Source organism: Dipodomys spectabilis, unplaced genomic scaffold (genome assembly GCF_019054845.1).
Source record: "Dipodomys spectabilis isolate Male_0828 unplaced genomic scaffold, ASM1905484v1 ptg000085l, whole genome shotgun sequence".
Lineage (NCBI taxonomy): Eukaryota > Metazoa > Chordata > Mammalia > Rodentia > Heteromyidae > Dipodomys > Dipodomys spectabilis.
In genome coordinates, this window is record NW_024870762.1 from 6,820,211 (window position 1) to 6,835,479 (window position 15,269).

General features: G+C 36.8%; 2 protein-coding genes across 2 annotated transcripts; both read left to right on the top strand.

The window, feature by feature from the left end:
- The first annotated feature begins 3,824 nt into the window (after positions 1 to 3,824).
- Positions 3,825 to 6,950, top strand: LOC122111181 (olfactory receptor 12D2-like). Its single transcript, XM_042683912.1, has 2 exons — positions 3,825 to 3,840; positions 5,992 to 6,950. The coding sequence occupies exons 1-2, from the start codon at positions 3,825 to 3,827 to the stop codon at positions 6,948 to 6,950; spliced, it is 975 nt and encodes a 324-aa protein (XP_042539846.1).
- Positions 6,951 to 12,276: 5,326 nt separating this feature from the next.
- Positions 12,277 to 13,203, top strand: LOC122111468 (olfactory receptor 12D2-like). The gene has a single exon (XM_042684312.1). The coding sequence runs from the start codon at positions 12,277 to 12,279 to the stop codon at positions 13,201 to 13,203; it is 927 nt and encodes a 308-aa protein (XP_042540246.1).
- The last annotated feature ends 2,066 nt before the right edge of the window (positions 13,204 to 15,269 follow it).

The following is a 15,269-nucleotide window of genomic DNA, read 5'->3' on the forward strand; positions in this document are numbered from 1 at the left end:
TTGGGGATTCATTCTTGTTTATCTGTTTTCCTAGAGCTGGGCCTTAAGACCAAACTGATGTAAGACAGACTAACAGAAGAAAAACATAAACTGAATGCATGTTTAATGTAGCCAGGAAGCCTTCACAAGAAAACAATCAAAGAAATCAGTGACAGATACAGAATTGGACAAAGAATAGTAATTTGTGAAGAAGCTATGAAATGATGTGAAACCTAAAAAATAAGAATTATTTTAAACAAAGTCTGTAAAGGATTCTTTTAATTTTTACCTATTTATTTTTAAATGATCATAAGTAGTTGTACAAAGGGGTTTCAATTCAACATGTCTGTTTATAAATACAATGTATCTTGATCATTGTTACCCCTTTTATCATTTTCCTTCACATCTATCCCAGCTCCATCTATCTCCTCAAAGAATTATTTTAGTATCCTTTTCTTTTCCTTAAAGATAAAATATTGCCTTTTCCTCTTGAACAGAAAGTATGTCATTGACATGGGAATTAGAAAAGAAGCCAGAATAATCTTGCCCCTTCCAATTTTCAAGTGACTTTAATTCAGGACAGTTTATATGTAAGACAGTATGTTCTTGGCCACTCACATGGCAGGCATGGGTGATGTTTCTCTTAAGCAATAAAAATTACTCTTGATTAATGATGGAGTTACATTTTGATAAATCAGCCCTAAGTAAAATATAGAGTATGGAAGCCAATTATACAGAATCAACAAGAGCCTTTCCTGGAGATAGGGTTTCTCAGATAAAACAGAGCCATTGCCACGAAAGAAATGTTTCAAGCCAGAGGCTTATGCTAAAGTCCTTAAGGTTCAGTTTCCTATGTGTATAACTAAAAGGAGGAATGACAAAAAGGAAAGTGACATTTTTTTGTTTACAAATAGCATAATTCACTTTGGCTAGTTTAAACTGACCATTATTTATTTAGTCATAATTGGCAGTTCACAGACTATCTTGGAGAATAAAGCAAGTCAAATTCTGAATTTCATGCTAAGTTGTTGTAATGAAGGAATACTGAGAGGCTCTGCTGTCATCATCCAGCTTTTAGAATATCTGAGACTAAAGACTAGATCTGTGAGTGGACAGAAGAACCAGAACTTTTGGCCGCATTCTAGATCTGTGAGTGGACAGAAGAACCAGAACTTTTGGCCGCATTCAGGGAAGACTAAGTTCTACAAGCATGATGCTATCCACTTTTATTTGTAGACTATAACCCTCAAGCTAGGAAATCTAGCAAATGAGCACAGTGTAGTGAGAATCTCCACAGAAGGTGAGATTCAAGTATGACTAGAGTAATGAAAATTTTCTTTAGGCAGTGTACATAAGGGGAATGTTAGATATCAATTTTTATTTCCTTTTCTTTTTATGGAAAATCCCAAATTGATTCCAAATTTTCTTTCATTTATATTTTCTCCTCCCTATACCAAAGCAAATCCAAAATATTGTATTATTTAATTGGTACATCTTTTTGCATGTATCGATAAACAATGGAAGTTATTTTTTCTTTAAAGTAACATTGGAATGATGATTTCACCTCCAACTACTGGCATATTCTACTTGTGTTGTTTTTTTTTTTTTTGTCGGTCGTGGGGCTTGAACTCTGGGCCTGAGCACTGTCCCTCAGCTCTTCAGCTCAAGGCGAGTGCTCTACCACTTGAGCTACAGCGCCACTTCCTACTTGTGTTTCTATTACTGCTTTTTGGTTAGATTACATTATAGTCTGAGAATAAATATTGTATGATTTGTATTTTTTTAAAAATTTAAATATAAGTTTATGGCTCGAGCCGGGTGCTGGTGGCTCACGCCTGTGATATTAGTTTATGGTTCAGAGTGTCATCTTTGTGAATGTTCCATGTGAGTTTGATAAAATGTGTATTATGTTGGTGTGAATGAAGTCGTCTACAGCCATCAATTATATGCAGTTTATTGCTAGCACTATCAACTGTTCTTACTGCTTTTCTGTTTGCTGGAGATGTCAACATGTGGTAGAAGGGTGCAGAAGTCTTCCAGTATGTCTCAGTTTTTTTTTTAATGTATCAGTTTTATCTTTATCTCTTTCAACTCAGTTTTGCCTTATGTAGTTGAAAGCTCTGTTGTTAGTTTCATATAGATTAAGTATTGTGATGTCTTTTTGGAGGATTGTTATACTTAATTTTAATTAATTTCTTCTTAATTTTCATTGCTTTTAACTCTTCAGTGTATGAAATTAACATAGCTCTTCCTATTTTCTTTATTTTGGGTTAGGAAGATATATATTTGTCATCCATTTAGGTTTTTTCTTTTTTGTGCTTTTCTTGGGGCTTGAACTCAGTGCCTGGGTGATGTCCCTGAGCTGAAGATAGTGCTTTACCACTGAGTCTTCCCCCCACTTCTGGTTTTTTTTTTTTTTTTTTTTATAATCCTGGCTACTCAGGAAACTTAGATTGGAGAATCACAGTTCAAACTCAGCCTGGGCACAAAAGTCTATGAGACTCTTACCTCCAATTAATCACCAGAAAAATGGAAGTGGAGCTGTTACTCAAAGCGGTAGAGTGCTAGCCTTGAGCAAAAGAACTTTGTTACAGTACCCAGGCTCTGAGCTCAAACCCCATGGCAAAAATATCCCCACAAACAACAAAAACAACAAAAGCCAACCCCCTCCCCCCCCCCCCCAAAAAAAAAAACAAAGGTAAACTTTATTATATGAATAACTAAGAATGCTGGGAGACATGAGAAGTCACAGTGGAAATTTCTGGGATTAATCACAAAGGCTTGTTATTATTATTTTTTTTACTTGAGAGTTTTCACTAGATATGAACATACACAATTGAAAGCAGATTATTCACCCAAACAAAGAGAAATTGAGCTTCTTCTTCTTCTTTTTTTTTTTTTTGTCGGTCATGGGGCCTGAACTCTGGGCCTGGGTGCTGTTCCTGAGCTCTTCAGCTCAAGGATAGAACTCTACTACTTGAGCCACAGTGCCACTTCCAGCTTTTTCTGCTTATGTGGTGCTGAGGAATCAAATCCAGGGCCTCATGCATGTAAAGCAAGCACTCTGCCACTGAGCCACCATCCCAGCCCCGAAATTGAGCTTCTTAACAATAAAATTTAAGAAAATAATTTTGTGCAGTTACTAATCACCAACAGTGAGAAGAAACAAAAGAAAACTACTTTACTTTCTTTGATGTTCTCAGAACTGTAGAAATAAGAGTATCATATTGAATGTACTCATTGCCTTACTCATATAACTGTAACCCCTCTGTATAGTATCTTTACAATAAAAATATATATTAATAAAATAAAATGAAAATGTGAAAAAAGAATATCATATTATATATAATCATATTTTGGACCAATTTCTTAAATGTTATTGACATCTTTCTTTTCGCTTTATACATCACGCTTTTTTTTCAGGGAAGTCTTCAAGGTGAGCAAGTGAATTAATACTTCCAAAGAAATGAAATATTAATAAGTCATTGTGTTAGCCCTCTGAAACCTGTGTTAACTACAGAGCTGAAATTAAGAAACAGCATAATGAGTAAAAGAGGAAAATTAAAAAAAGGAACATAACATAGGAATTGTCCAAGCCTTCTTTCTCATAAGTATCCTGTTTGTTTTTACATAAATCCTATTCATTATCAAGGGACAATTCCCTCTAGATTTCCATGTCTAGGGATTACTTTCTAATTAGATGACAGAAGAACTGCAGAATAACAAGGAGAAATGTCTAAAGATAGACGTAAGCAGCACTCACAACATAAAGAATCAATTCAAGTAATTGTGGATGTCTGTCATTGCTGGCAATATAAACAAGTAATACATTATTGCTGGTGTTGATGAACACTCGATCAGGTAAGAGAATGTACGAGGAGTAGGCTGGGAAGTTGTGTTTTCTCTTTGCTAGTGAGTGATCTGTCTGTTTGCAATGATTACATGTCTACAAGATTTAGGGATGATTTTACTGTACAATGATGGACTTCTGATGGAGATTGAGGATATGAAAAACATCATTTCCATGTTTTAACCACCATGTGTCATCACAACAAAATACTTGGCTCTTTAAATATTACTCCAATTGAACTGTCTAAATACTAAAGTTTCAGTGAATAAAATCATTAATAAAGACTAATGTGAGTGTTAATTTCTCCTTACCCAGAAAAAAATTATTTTCCCATTTCATTTTTTAAACATCTGTTTCTTGGGTAAGATAATTATAAATAATATTGGTGCATGATTTATATTTTAAACAGGAATGCCAACTAGTGTGACAATACACAAAACACATGGCTATCAAAGAAAACCACTCTGAATTATTTGAAGACAATCTTTGAAAAATGTGGAGTAGAGGTATGATACTCTTTTCAAAATTTCTTCTGGTTCTACAGCTATATCCCATAGGATTTCTAGAACTTTCCTCTAGCAGTTCCTCCTCCCCCTCCCCTCCCCCTCCCCTACCCCTCCCCCTCCCTCTTACTCCTCTTCCTCCTCTTCCTCCTCCTCCTCCTCTTCCTCCTTCTTCTTCCTTCTTCATTTTTGCTGCAGTCACAGCAAATTATTTTCTTCTCTCAATGACTTTGTCAAAACTTGAATGGTTCTCTTTTATAGGAATTACCCAAAGTCATATCCTGTGCCCAATTTCCTGACAGTTCTGTCAGAGCCTACCAGATATAAATTTTCCACAAAGACTTGTTTCTTCCCCTCTGATACACTGGAGCAAATCCACTGCACCTTTAAAGAGATACTTTAGGTACTCTGCAAATAATGAAAAGAAAAAAGGCAGACAGAATTTTATAATTATAAAATATAATGCAATTATATTATAATTGTAATAATTATAATTGTAAGAACAATTATAATTATAATAATTACACAATTATATTTATAATACCATAATCAGTGTCTTTAGAATGAGAGGAAGGTAGACTTTCTTAATATTAAAAACATGTGTTCATTTCAGCAACAATAAAGATAGGACTTAAGAAACTAATCACGAAGGAAGGCACAAGTAAATAGAAACTTAGAGGAGAGGTCAGTTATAGTGAAAGAAGGGAGAAACTGTTGAGTCAGTCAGAGGAAGAACTTTCTTATCCAGGGATTTAGAGACCTGGAAAATGACTGTAAAAAATGTCTCAGGGAAACTATAGAACAGAAGTACAATAAATCACAATGTGCTATAAAAATATTTAATGCCTGAGTTTATGGTAAGACATGAAGCCCATCATCACAATCTGGTACTGCAAAAATTCTGTATATATCTGGTACTAATCACTTTATGTGATTAATGTGTTCATATTTTTCTTCCTATTAGGGTTTCATGTTTCCAAGGTTATGAATAACAAAGAAATGAGTAAGAAGTTATTTTTAGTCCATTTATATTCTAAGATGAGGAAGTGCAGTTACTACTACATTAAAAACCTATTGTTTAAAGATGCTGTGATTGTAATGAATTAATACCTGACCATTTTTTTTGCTCAGATTAACAATTTTCAATTGTTTATTTTTTAGATTTTTTAGTTCTTCTCTTTAGTTAAGACCTATCAATTTGGAAGTGGCGCTGTAGCTCAAGTGGTAGAGCGCTCGCCTTGAGCTGAAGAGCTGAGGGACAGCGCCCAGGCCCAGAGTTCAGGCCCCACGACCAACCAAAAAAAAAAAAAAAAGACCTATCAATTTAATTATCTAAAGGTTTATAAAAGGAAGGTTGGATCAAATGTAAGCATTAACAGCCATAGAAGATGGTAGTAAGAACCTTTCTACAAAACCCTAAATTAAGAAGAATATTAACGATGCATATGATATTAAAAAATGTATGAGCGACCATCCATAACAAATATGTCATCTTCACACTTAAAGGTCTAATGGCCACATACTACACAAGGTTTTAGTAGGATTATGACAAAAACAATACTCTCAAAGTATTTTTGTCCTTGTTAAAAATTCCTTGGTTTGAAAAACTTCCCACACTTAGAATGATGTGTCACAAATTACCTTGTTTTTTATTTTAAGTGAATCAAACTTCAGTCACTGAATTTATCCTCCTGGGAGTGACAGACAACAAAGAATTGGACTCTTTTCTTTTCCCTGTTTTCCTTACCATCTACTTTGTCAATGTAGCTGGGAATGGAGCCATCCTACGAGTTGTCATCTCTGATTCAAGACTCCACTTACCTATGTATTTCTTCCTGGGAAATCTGTCATGTCTAGATATCTCCTTCTCTACGGTGACACTGCCGAAGATGCTGGAGAATTTCCTTTCTACAGACAAAGCCATTTCTTTCTTGGGATGCATTACCCAGCTCCATTTCTTCCATTTCCTGGGGAGCACAGAAGCCATGTTGTTGGCTGTGATGGCATTTGACCGCTTTGTGGCTATCTGCAAGCCCCTTCATTATTCTGTCATCATGAATCCCCGGCTCTGTTCCCTGATGGCTGTTGCTGTCTGGACCACTGGGTTTTTCCATGCCCTGATGCACTCAGTAATGACATCTCGCTTGAACTTCTGTGCTTCCAACCATATCCACCACTTCTTCTGTGATGTGAAACCACTGCTGGAGCTGGCCTGTGGGAACACTGAGCTCAACCAGTGGCTACTTAATACAGTCACAGGGACTATAGCTATGGGTCCCTTCTTCCTCACACTACTCTCTTACTTCTACATCATTGCCTATCTCTTCCTCAAGACCCGGTCTTGCAGCATGCTTCAAAAAGCACTGTCCACGTGTGCCTCCCACTTCACAGTGGTTTTTCTTTTCTATGCTCCTGTTCTCTTCATTTATATCCGGCCTGCCTCGGGGAGCTCCCTGGACCAGGACCGGGTCATCGCCATCATGTACAGTGTGGTGACTCCTGCACTGAATCCCCTGATATATACTCTGAGGAATAAGGAGGTTAAAGGTGCCTTGAACAGGATGATCAGGAAAAAAAACTGTCCCTTAATAAATTTATTTAATTCATTGGGTGTATAATTGAAGGGCAATGAGAACACTGAGACATGACATTATGTTGCTCATTAATTTGTTTAGAATATGTATTGCGGGATGAATTGGATAATGGGGAATTATTTTCTACTTTTATTCTAATCAATTAGAGGGGTTAAGGAATGAATGCGATTCCAGGTGTACAAACCCTAATTTTGAATTTGGGTGGTGTCAAGTGACAAGATTTACCTTGCATTGTTTCTTATGTGTTTGTGTATAAAATCGATTGTACAAATTACCTATGCTCGGTATTTTCACAATAAAAAAAAAGCAAACCTAAATTACCTACGTTGTCAAGAGAATTGAGTAAATGGATAATATTTAGTTACTATTTTGTGTGTAGATCCTTCTATGCTAACATACTCTAATATAATCCATTATTATAATGCACTTGTGTTTTGATGACTTTATAATAGGATTAGGAGCATTTAATTGGGAAAGTAATTTATAAGTGGCACCAGTCAAGAAAAATGAAGAACTATGTTCTAGTTCTTCTTCAAATAGGATACCCAATAAATGATTAAAATAAACAACAGGGGAAAGGGCAAGTTGGCAGATTAGAGACACTAAGAACTTTCCTAAATCTTCACAAGTCTGAAGTAAAACATCAGGTGTATGGTTACAAGGAGAGATGGGTAGTGTGGAAAGGCATTGGAATACAACAATAAATAGTAGGTCAAGGCTAGGTAAAATTCAGAAATAGTGAATTGTAGATCTTCAAGAAAAATGGTGGACTCCAGCTTAAAGGCAGTAGACATAGGGGAAGTATCCCTTCCCCAAGTGAGGCTTTAAGCAAAAGATAAAAGGAAATCCACAGTGAGCTTGACAGGTGCACAATATAGCGTTCTGCCAAAATCCAGTTTAAGGCCGACTATCTGCAATCTGCACCATAAGAAGGTGGTAAAGCAGGTGGCTGCTGCGTTCTCTGGTTGCTCACTGGTGCCGTGGTGGCTCATGCTGAAAACTCCTGCAGTCAAACTTTTCACCTGTGGAGAAGAGAATCCTTTCAATTTTTACATCTCCAAGGTCCCACTTACTGAGACACTACTTTGAGGATTGTTGGGAACTTAAGAAAATAGTTGACACAGGTGGTGGCAAGTGAGGTTGATGTGGTAGAGGAGAGCAGAAATTACACTTGGGAGCTGTAGTCTTCTTCTAGGAAGAGGAGGAATGCTAGTTTGGACTAGCGTATTCTGTGGTGACAGATGAAGAATATGCCTATGTAGTGAATTATAATTCTTGGTTTTACTCATGGGGTAAAGTATTTGTTGCAGGGCTGGGAAAGCGGGCTAGTGGTAGAGTGCTTGCCTAGCATGTATGAGGCCCTGAATTCGATTCGTCAGTACCATATAAACAGAAAAAGCTGGAAGTGGTGCTGTGGCTTAAGTGGTAGCTAGCCTTGACCGAATGAAGCTCAGAGACAGTTCCCAAGTCCTCAGTTCAAGCCCCAGGATTGGCAAAAACTAAAAAAAATATTTATTGTAGCATTATTGATAAGTCAGGTTATAGAATCACTTAGGTACCCATCAATACATAAGTGGATAAAAATATGGTATGTATATTAATAGAGTGTTATTCAGTCTTCAAAAGAATGAAATTACATTTAGAGGGGGAAAGGTGGATCTGGAGTTCATCACGTGAAGTGAAATAAATTAGTTACACAAAGACAAGTATCCTGTTTTTCCTCATTGTGAAATTTGGGTGGAGAAAAGGGGCATTATAGTAATGAGGTGCAGGCACTGGTAACTCACACCTGTAATTCTAGCTACTCAGAAGGCTGAGATTTGAAGATCATAGTTCAGGTAGAAAAAAACCTTGAGACTCTTATCTACAATTACAGACCAAAAAAATCCCAACCAGCCAACCCAAAACAAACAAATAAAAAAAAACCCCCTAAAACCAGAATTGATCTGTGGCTCAAGTGGCAAAAAGAGAGCTAGCCTTGGGCAAAAAGAACTGAAGGATAGTCCCCAGGCCCTCCGTTTACCACACACAAAGTAATGAGGCTCATTATAAAAGTGGAAAGAGAAAGGTAGAAGGAAGTAGATAAGAAAGGTGATGAAGGAGATGAATATGATCTAAGTACATTACATATATGTGGGTATGGTCATAATGAGTCCCATTACTTTGCAAAATTAACATATGCTAATAAAAAGAAATCATATTAGGCCATTGAGAGCCAGGGTGTCTGTGGTTCTGAAACGAAGAGATAAACAAAGCAAGGGAAGAGAAGAGGAAGCCGGAAGTAAAAGGAAATATCACATATAAGTTGCCTAAGGCAATTCCTGCCTATTGTAGATGTGGAAAGGTTTCCCATTTCTTCTCACATCAATTCTGCTCAGCACTAAAGGGCACTCTCCCTTGGGATTGCTGTGTCTAGAGATCTTTGTCTCATTAAAGCTCTGGCAGAATTTCAGAAAGACAGATGCAGATGAACACCTTACGCGGCGATCGCTGTTGGAACTGTGACTTCAAATGTTGTTCATTTTTTATAATTATTGGGAATATAAACCTAAGAAGCTTTCTTACTTGCAATTCTGAATGGAATATGTAGGCAGGTAAGAGAATGGAATGGGAAACCCTCTGGGAAGGCTCATATATTTCCTTTTTTTTTTGTTGTTGTGAAGAGCCACCCTGCCTTGTCCAGAATCAAATTAAAATCCAATGCCCAGAATTTATAGCTGTTTTCCTGTCTTCTTAACAGCTCATTGTATTTAAGGGCTATGGAGACACTTCAGTTTCTTTTTGAAATTGTTTTCCAAGTCTCATCTTACTTTGCTGTTTTTCTGAGCCCTCTGTTAAGCAAATTTACAATCTCGAAATATTGAGATTTCAGTGAACAGTCAGTGCAGGCCAATCATATTTCCTTAAAAGTTAGGAATGCATATCTTTTTTCCATATGAGTTTTTAATAAATATTTTTTCTTAGAATTACATAAATCAGCTTTGGCACATAATATCTGCTTTACAAATTCACATTCACATTAAAATTCACATTATATCTGGCTCTCAAAGAGAACTTCTCTGTAGTGAGGGCTGTACTTAGAAGTGGAATAGAGGTTCAATCATTGCTCAGAATTTCTTCCAGTTCTACAGCTCAAAATCTCATGGGATCTCTTGATGTTCTCCCCTGCTTCAGTAATTGCTTTTCTGTAGTCATCGGAAATTATTTTCTTCTCTCCTCAGCGATTCCTCAAACCTTGAGTGATTTACTTCTTGTTGGAACACTCCAAGATCCGCATTTCTTTATTTTTATTATTATTACTACTACTACTGATACTACAACTACTACTATTATTATTTTTTGGTGTCAGTCCTGGGTCTTCAACCCAGGGCTTGGGCACTGTCCCTGAGCTTTTGTGTGCAAGGCTAGCATACTACCACTTGAGCTACAGCTCCACTTTCAGGTTTTGGTAGTTAGTTGGAGATAAGAGTCTCACAAATTTTTCTGCCTGGACTGGCTTTTCACTGTGGTCCTCAGAGCTCAGCCTCTTGAGTAGCTAGGTTTACAGGCACAAGCCTCCAGTGTCTGGCTCAACATCAGCATTTCTGTTCAACTTCTGGACACTTCTCACGGGTCTTTCAGTGTCTTCTAGTTCTATGCTTCACACACGCCTTCTGATCTACAGGAGTGGATCCTCTTTATCTTCAAATGACAAGGACAGATGGGGAGGAAGCGAATTCACATAATTCTGTGTGGTTTGACCAATGTGCTGCCAAAAAATTATTCAGAAATGTGGGAATGCAGAAAAGCAATTCTTTCTTTCTTTCAGTGAATAGAGCATACACAGTCCAATGGTATACCTCTTCTTTTTAAAGTCAGCATCTGAACATAACCCAGGTTAGCTTTGAAGTAACTATGTTGTTCAGGTTCTTCTCAGATTTGCTATCCTTCTCTCTCAGTTGCCTGAGTGGTGGGATTATTATAGCACGTCTCACCATATGTGGAAAAGATTAAATCTTAAAGGAATGAATTTATTCACAATACCCTAAATGTTTTAGCACTAATTGAAAAAAATAACCCTTATTATTTCTATAGTACTAGTGAAAAGAAAAAAAAGGCTATGTTTTTCCAGAAGAGAACAGTATTTTTGTTGGTGGACAAGCAGATAGAGAATGAGAAGAACTGACGAATGTTTTCAATTCTGAGAGAAAAGTGACATGAAGCAGGTAGAATTGAAGTCCTGAAAGAAAACTGATCTACCACTGCACAAGTTTGATGTGTACCTCAGGTCAGTTTCATATGTGACATATAATATGTAGTTGTAGTTCTTACCTCATTAATGCTCAAGGATATTACTAAGATTTTGGGGCAGAATAAAATTAGTAAAATGATTTTAATTTTATCAGCACTTTGAAATAAAAAAAATTCAATTGATTCTTTGTTAAGAGGCATATTTTTCTTCATCAACATACTATGAATGTAATAAGTACGACCCTGTCTATTTTCTTAAAAACTTTCAAGTATCTTCTAACTACATCAGAGATATCAGCCATGTGTTATATTTAAAAATTACTCCATGGACAGGTGACTTAAGAGGAAAAAGGAAAATTCTATCTGTCTATCTATCTATCTATCTATCTATCTATCTATCTATCTGTCTGTCTGTCTGTCTGTCTGTCTGTCTGTCTGTCTGTCTGTCTGTCTGTCTGTCTGCCTGCCTGCCTGCCTGCCTGTCTGTCTGTCTGTCTATCTATCTGTTTATAGCCAGGGAAGGTGGCTTCAGAGAAGAAGGCTTTCATGTATTTTCAGTGAAGGACAAAATCTATTGTGAATCACTAAGATAAAATTATTAATGGAACTATAATAAAACTTAACAATGATTATAGACAGGCACTGGTGGCTCATGACTGTAATGCTAGCTACTCATGAGGCTGAGATCTGAGAATCCTAGTCTGAAGCCAGCCCAGGCAGGAAAAATCATGACATCACTAATTAGCCACTTAAAAAGCTGAAAGTGGGGCTGTGTCTTAAGAAGGTAGAGTGCCAATCTTGAGCACAAAAACTAAGGGACCACACTCAGGCCTTGAGTTCAAGGTCCAGTATTGGTGTGCACATACGTGTGTGTGTATGCACACATACACACTCATGCATATACACAATTATTGAATCACAGCACCAAAGATATGTATCTTTAATACTTAACATTTTAAGGATCAAATAATACACAGGTTCTGAGGTAGGAATTGAACAGAAAATATTATACCTCAATATATGCTTTTCTTGAAAAGAAAATTGTTATATAGAAAAACCAATTGTTTCTCACTAGACATGGTGCCTGTAAAGTTACTTTGCCTCTTTTTTTTTTTAAGTGATGTTGAATCAAACTTTAGTCACTGAATTTATTCTCCTTGGAGTAACAGACATACAACAACCACAGCCTTCTCTTTTTGTTGTTTTCCTTGCCATCTACTTTGTCAATGTGGCTGGGAATGGAGCCATCCTGACAGTTGTCATCTTGGATTCAAAACTGCACTTACCTATGTATTTTTTCCTTGGAAACCTGGCTTGTCTAGATATCTGCTACTCCACAGTGACACTGCCGAAGATGCTGGAGAACTTAATCTCTACAAACAAAGCCATTTCTTTCTTGGGATGTATCACCCAGCTCCATTTCTTCCACTTCCTGGGGAGCACAGAGACCATTTTGTTGGGTGTGATGGCATTTGACCGCTTTGTGGCGATCTGCAAGCCCCTTCATTATTCTGTCATCATGAATCCTCGGCTCTGTACCCTAATGGCTATCACTATCTGGACCATTGGGTTTTTCCACTCCCTGATGCACTCAGTAATGACGTCTCGCTTGAACTTCTGTGCTTCCAACCATATCCACCACTTCTTCTGTGATGTGAAGCCATTGCTGGAGCTGGCCTGTGGGAACACTGAGCTCAACCAGTGGCTACTTAATACTGTCACAGGGACTATAGCTATGAGTACCTTCTTTCTCACACTGCTCTCCTATTTCTATATCATCGTTCATCTCTTCCTCAAGACCCGGTCTTGCAGCATGCTTCAAAAAGCACTGTCCACGTGTGCCTCCCACTTCACAGTAGTTCTTCTTTTCTATGCTCCTGTTCTCTTCATTTACATCCAGCCTGCCTCGGGGAGCTCCCTGGACCAGGACCGGGTCATCGCCATCATGTACACTGTGGTGACTCCTGCACTAAACCCTCTGATATATACTTTGAGGAACAAGGAAGTGAAAGGTGCCTTGAATAGACTGATCAGAAGGAAGCTATGACACCTAGAAATCTAGAAAACTCAACAGGAAAGCATAATGCTGAGATGTGAAATTGTTTTGTTTCTATTATTGTTCAGATTGTATAACGCAGGAACCTAATAAAGGAAAATAGATGGGAAAATGTATTCAAGTGATATTAAGAATACATTCTAGGTAACATAAGGGGAATTGGGAAGATGGTATACAAACCATAGTTTCCTAAGGATAATTTTTTAGGGGGGTATCTGTTGATAAAGTATCTTATACTTTCTTATGCATTCTTGTATGAAATATGGCTATATAACCCAGATGTTGAGTAAAAGTATAATGATTAGTTGTATCAGCCTGTCCCTTTGTTTATATAGTATAATGAGATCAATAAAATTATTCTGCTTTGTATTTTATATATTTTTTTAGTTTAGGAGAATGATTATCCAATGGACAGTTAGAAGATTGCTAAGTCTCTGGTTTACTTCTTCTGGTAAATCCAAAAGAATATGATCTAGTGCTATACAACTCATTAGGACCTGATAACTTAGTTACTTAGAACTCCTAGTTATATTGCTTTTCTCTGTAAGTATCTCAGAAAGGGACTGCAGGGAAGTGTTGAGCTTGCTTCACAAGGTCTGAACTTGTCTGTGATCATTTCAATAGTTGGGAGTCTTTATGTCTTTCTCCAGTTGCTCCACATGGTTTTATTTATTTTTTCAGTAGGAAAGCCTCAAGCCAGACTGTATTTTTCATGGTTAACAACCCAAAGTAAAACTGCCAACTATTTCAAAGGTAGAGCCATAATCAGCATTAATATAACTTCTGGTCAGGCACTGGTGGCTCATGCTTGTAATTTTAACTACTTAGGAAACTGAGATCTGAGGATTGTGGTTCAAAGCCAGCCAAGGCAGCAAAGTCCATGAGAGTCTTATCTCCAATTAACCACAAGAAAACCAGCAGTGGTGCTGTGGTTCAAAGTGATAGAGCACTACCCTTGAACAAAAAAGCTCAGGCTCTGAGTTCAATCCCATGACAAACAACAAAAAGAAAAAAAAAGAAAACAATGACAACAACAAAAAACATAACTTCTGCAATAGTCTATTTGCAAACTAAGCTTTATGGGAAGAAGAAACTAATCCCGACTCAAGGGAAAGTAGACATCCTTAATACAGTACAGCTCCTTCTCTTTTTAATATTTATTTATTCCAGTAATGGGTGTACTTTGAACAAATTCACCTGTTTACCATATCTATATTCATCTCTTCCACCTTTCCAAACAACATTTAATTACTCTCTCAGGCATGTGTATGTATGCATGTGTATGTATGCATGCATGCATGCATGTGTATATGTAAGTATGTACGTATGTATGCATCTGTAAAACAATGCAACATCCTTTTTGGGTTATGTGTAAAACAACAGGCTTTTTGGGCTATTTGTGCTTCTTTTGAGATGTGTTTCTTGAATTTATTTGCCCATTTACTTATTAGATAATTCTTTTGGTTAGTACTTAAATTTTGATTTTTTAAATTTTATTTTATTGTAAAGATGCTGTAGAGATGTGTTACAGTTATATGAGTAAGGCAAAGAGTACATTTCCTGTTGAACATCATTACCCCTTCCCTTGCTGTCCTCCCACTATTCCTTCCATCCCCAATTTTTAAAAATATATTCTGTATTTTCACCTGTCAGATGAGTACCTGAACCAGATTCTCTTTTACTGTCAGTTTCTTGTTTAGCTTTTGCAGTGGTCCACTTTTATTGGTGTTGTGTGCAGGTGATAGCTTCTAGTAATTATACTTTTTTCAATTTTGACAATGGGTTTGTCATTAAAAATATTTTGTAGAATTAGTAGTTCTCACATTTCTGGGACTATAAAGTCAACCTTTATATACTTATGTAGTAAAATAAAAAGATAACAATCATTGTTAGTTCTAAGATTCCCATTTATTACCTTTCTATTTCTCTGGTAGAAATGAAGCAGAAAGAGAAATTAAGTGGAGTTGTTAAGCTTGGACACATGTTCATTTTCCCTACATCTGGCTTTGTAGAATGAGATTTTAGCCCATTTCTTTTACAAGAGTAATTCATGTATA

Coding starts and splice junctions, on each gene's coding strand:
- LOC122111468 (XM_042684312.1), top strand. CDS start 12,277: ATGTTGAATCAAACTTTAGTCACTGAATTTATTCTCCTTGGAGTAACA.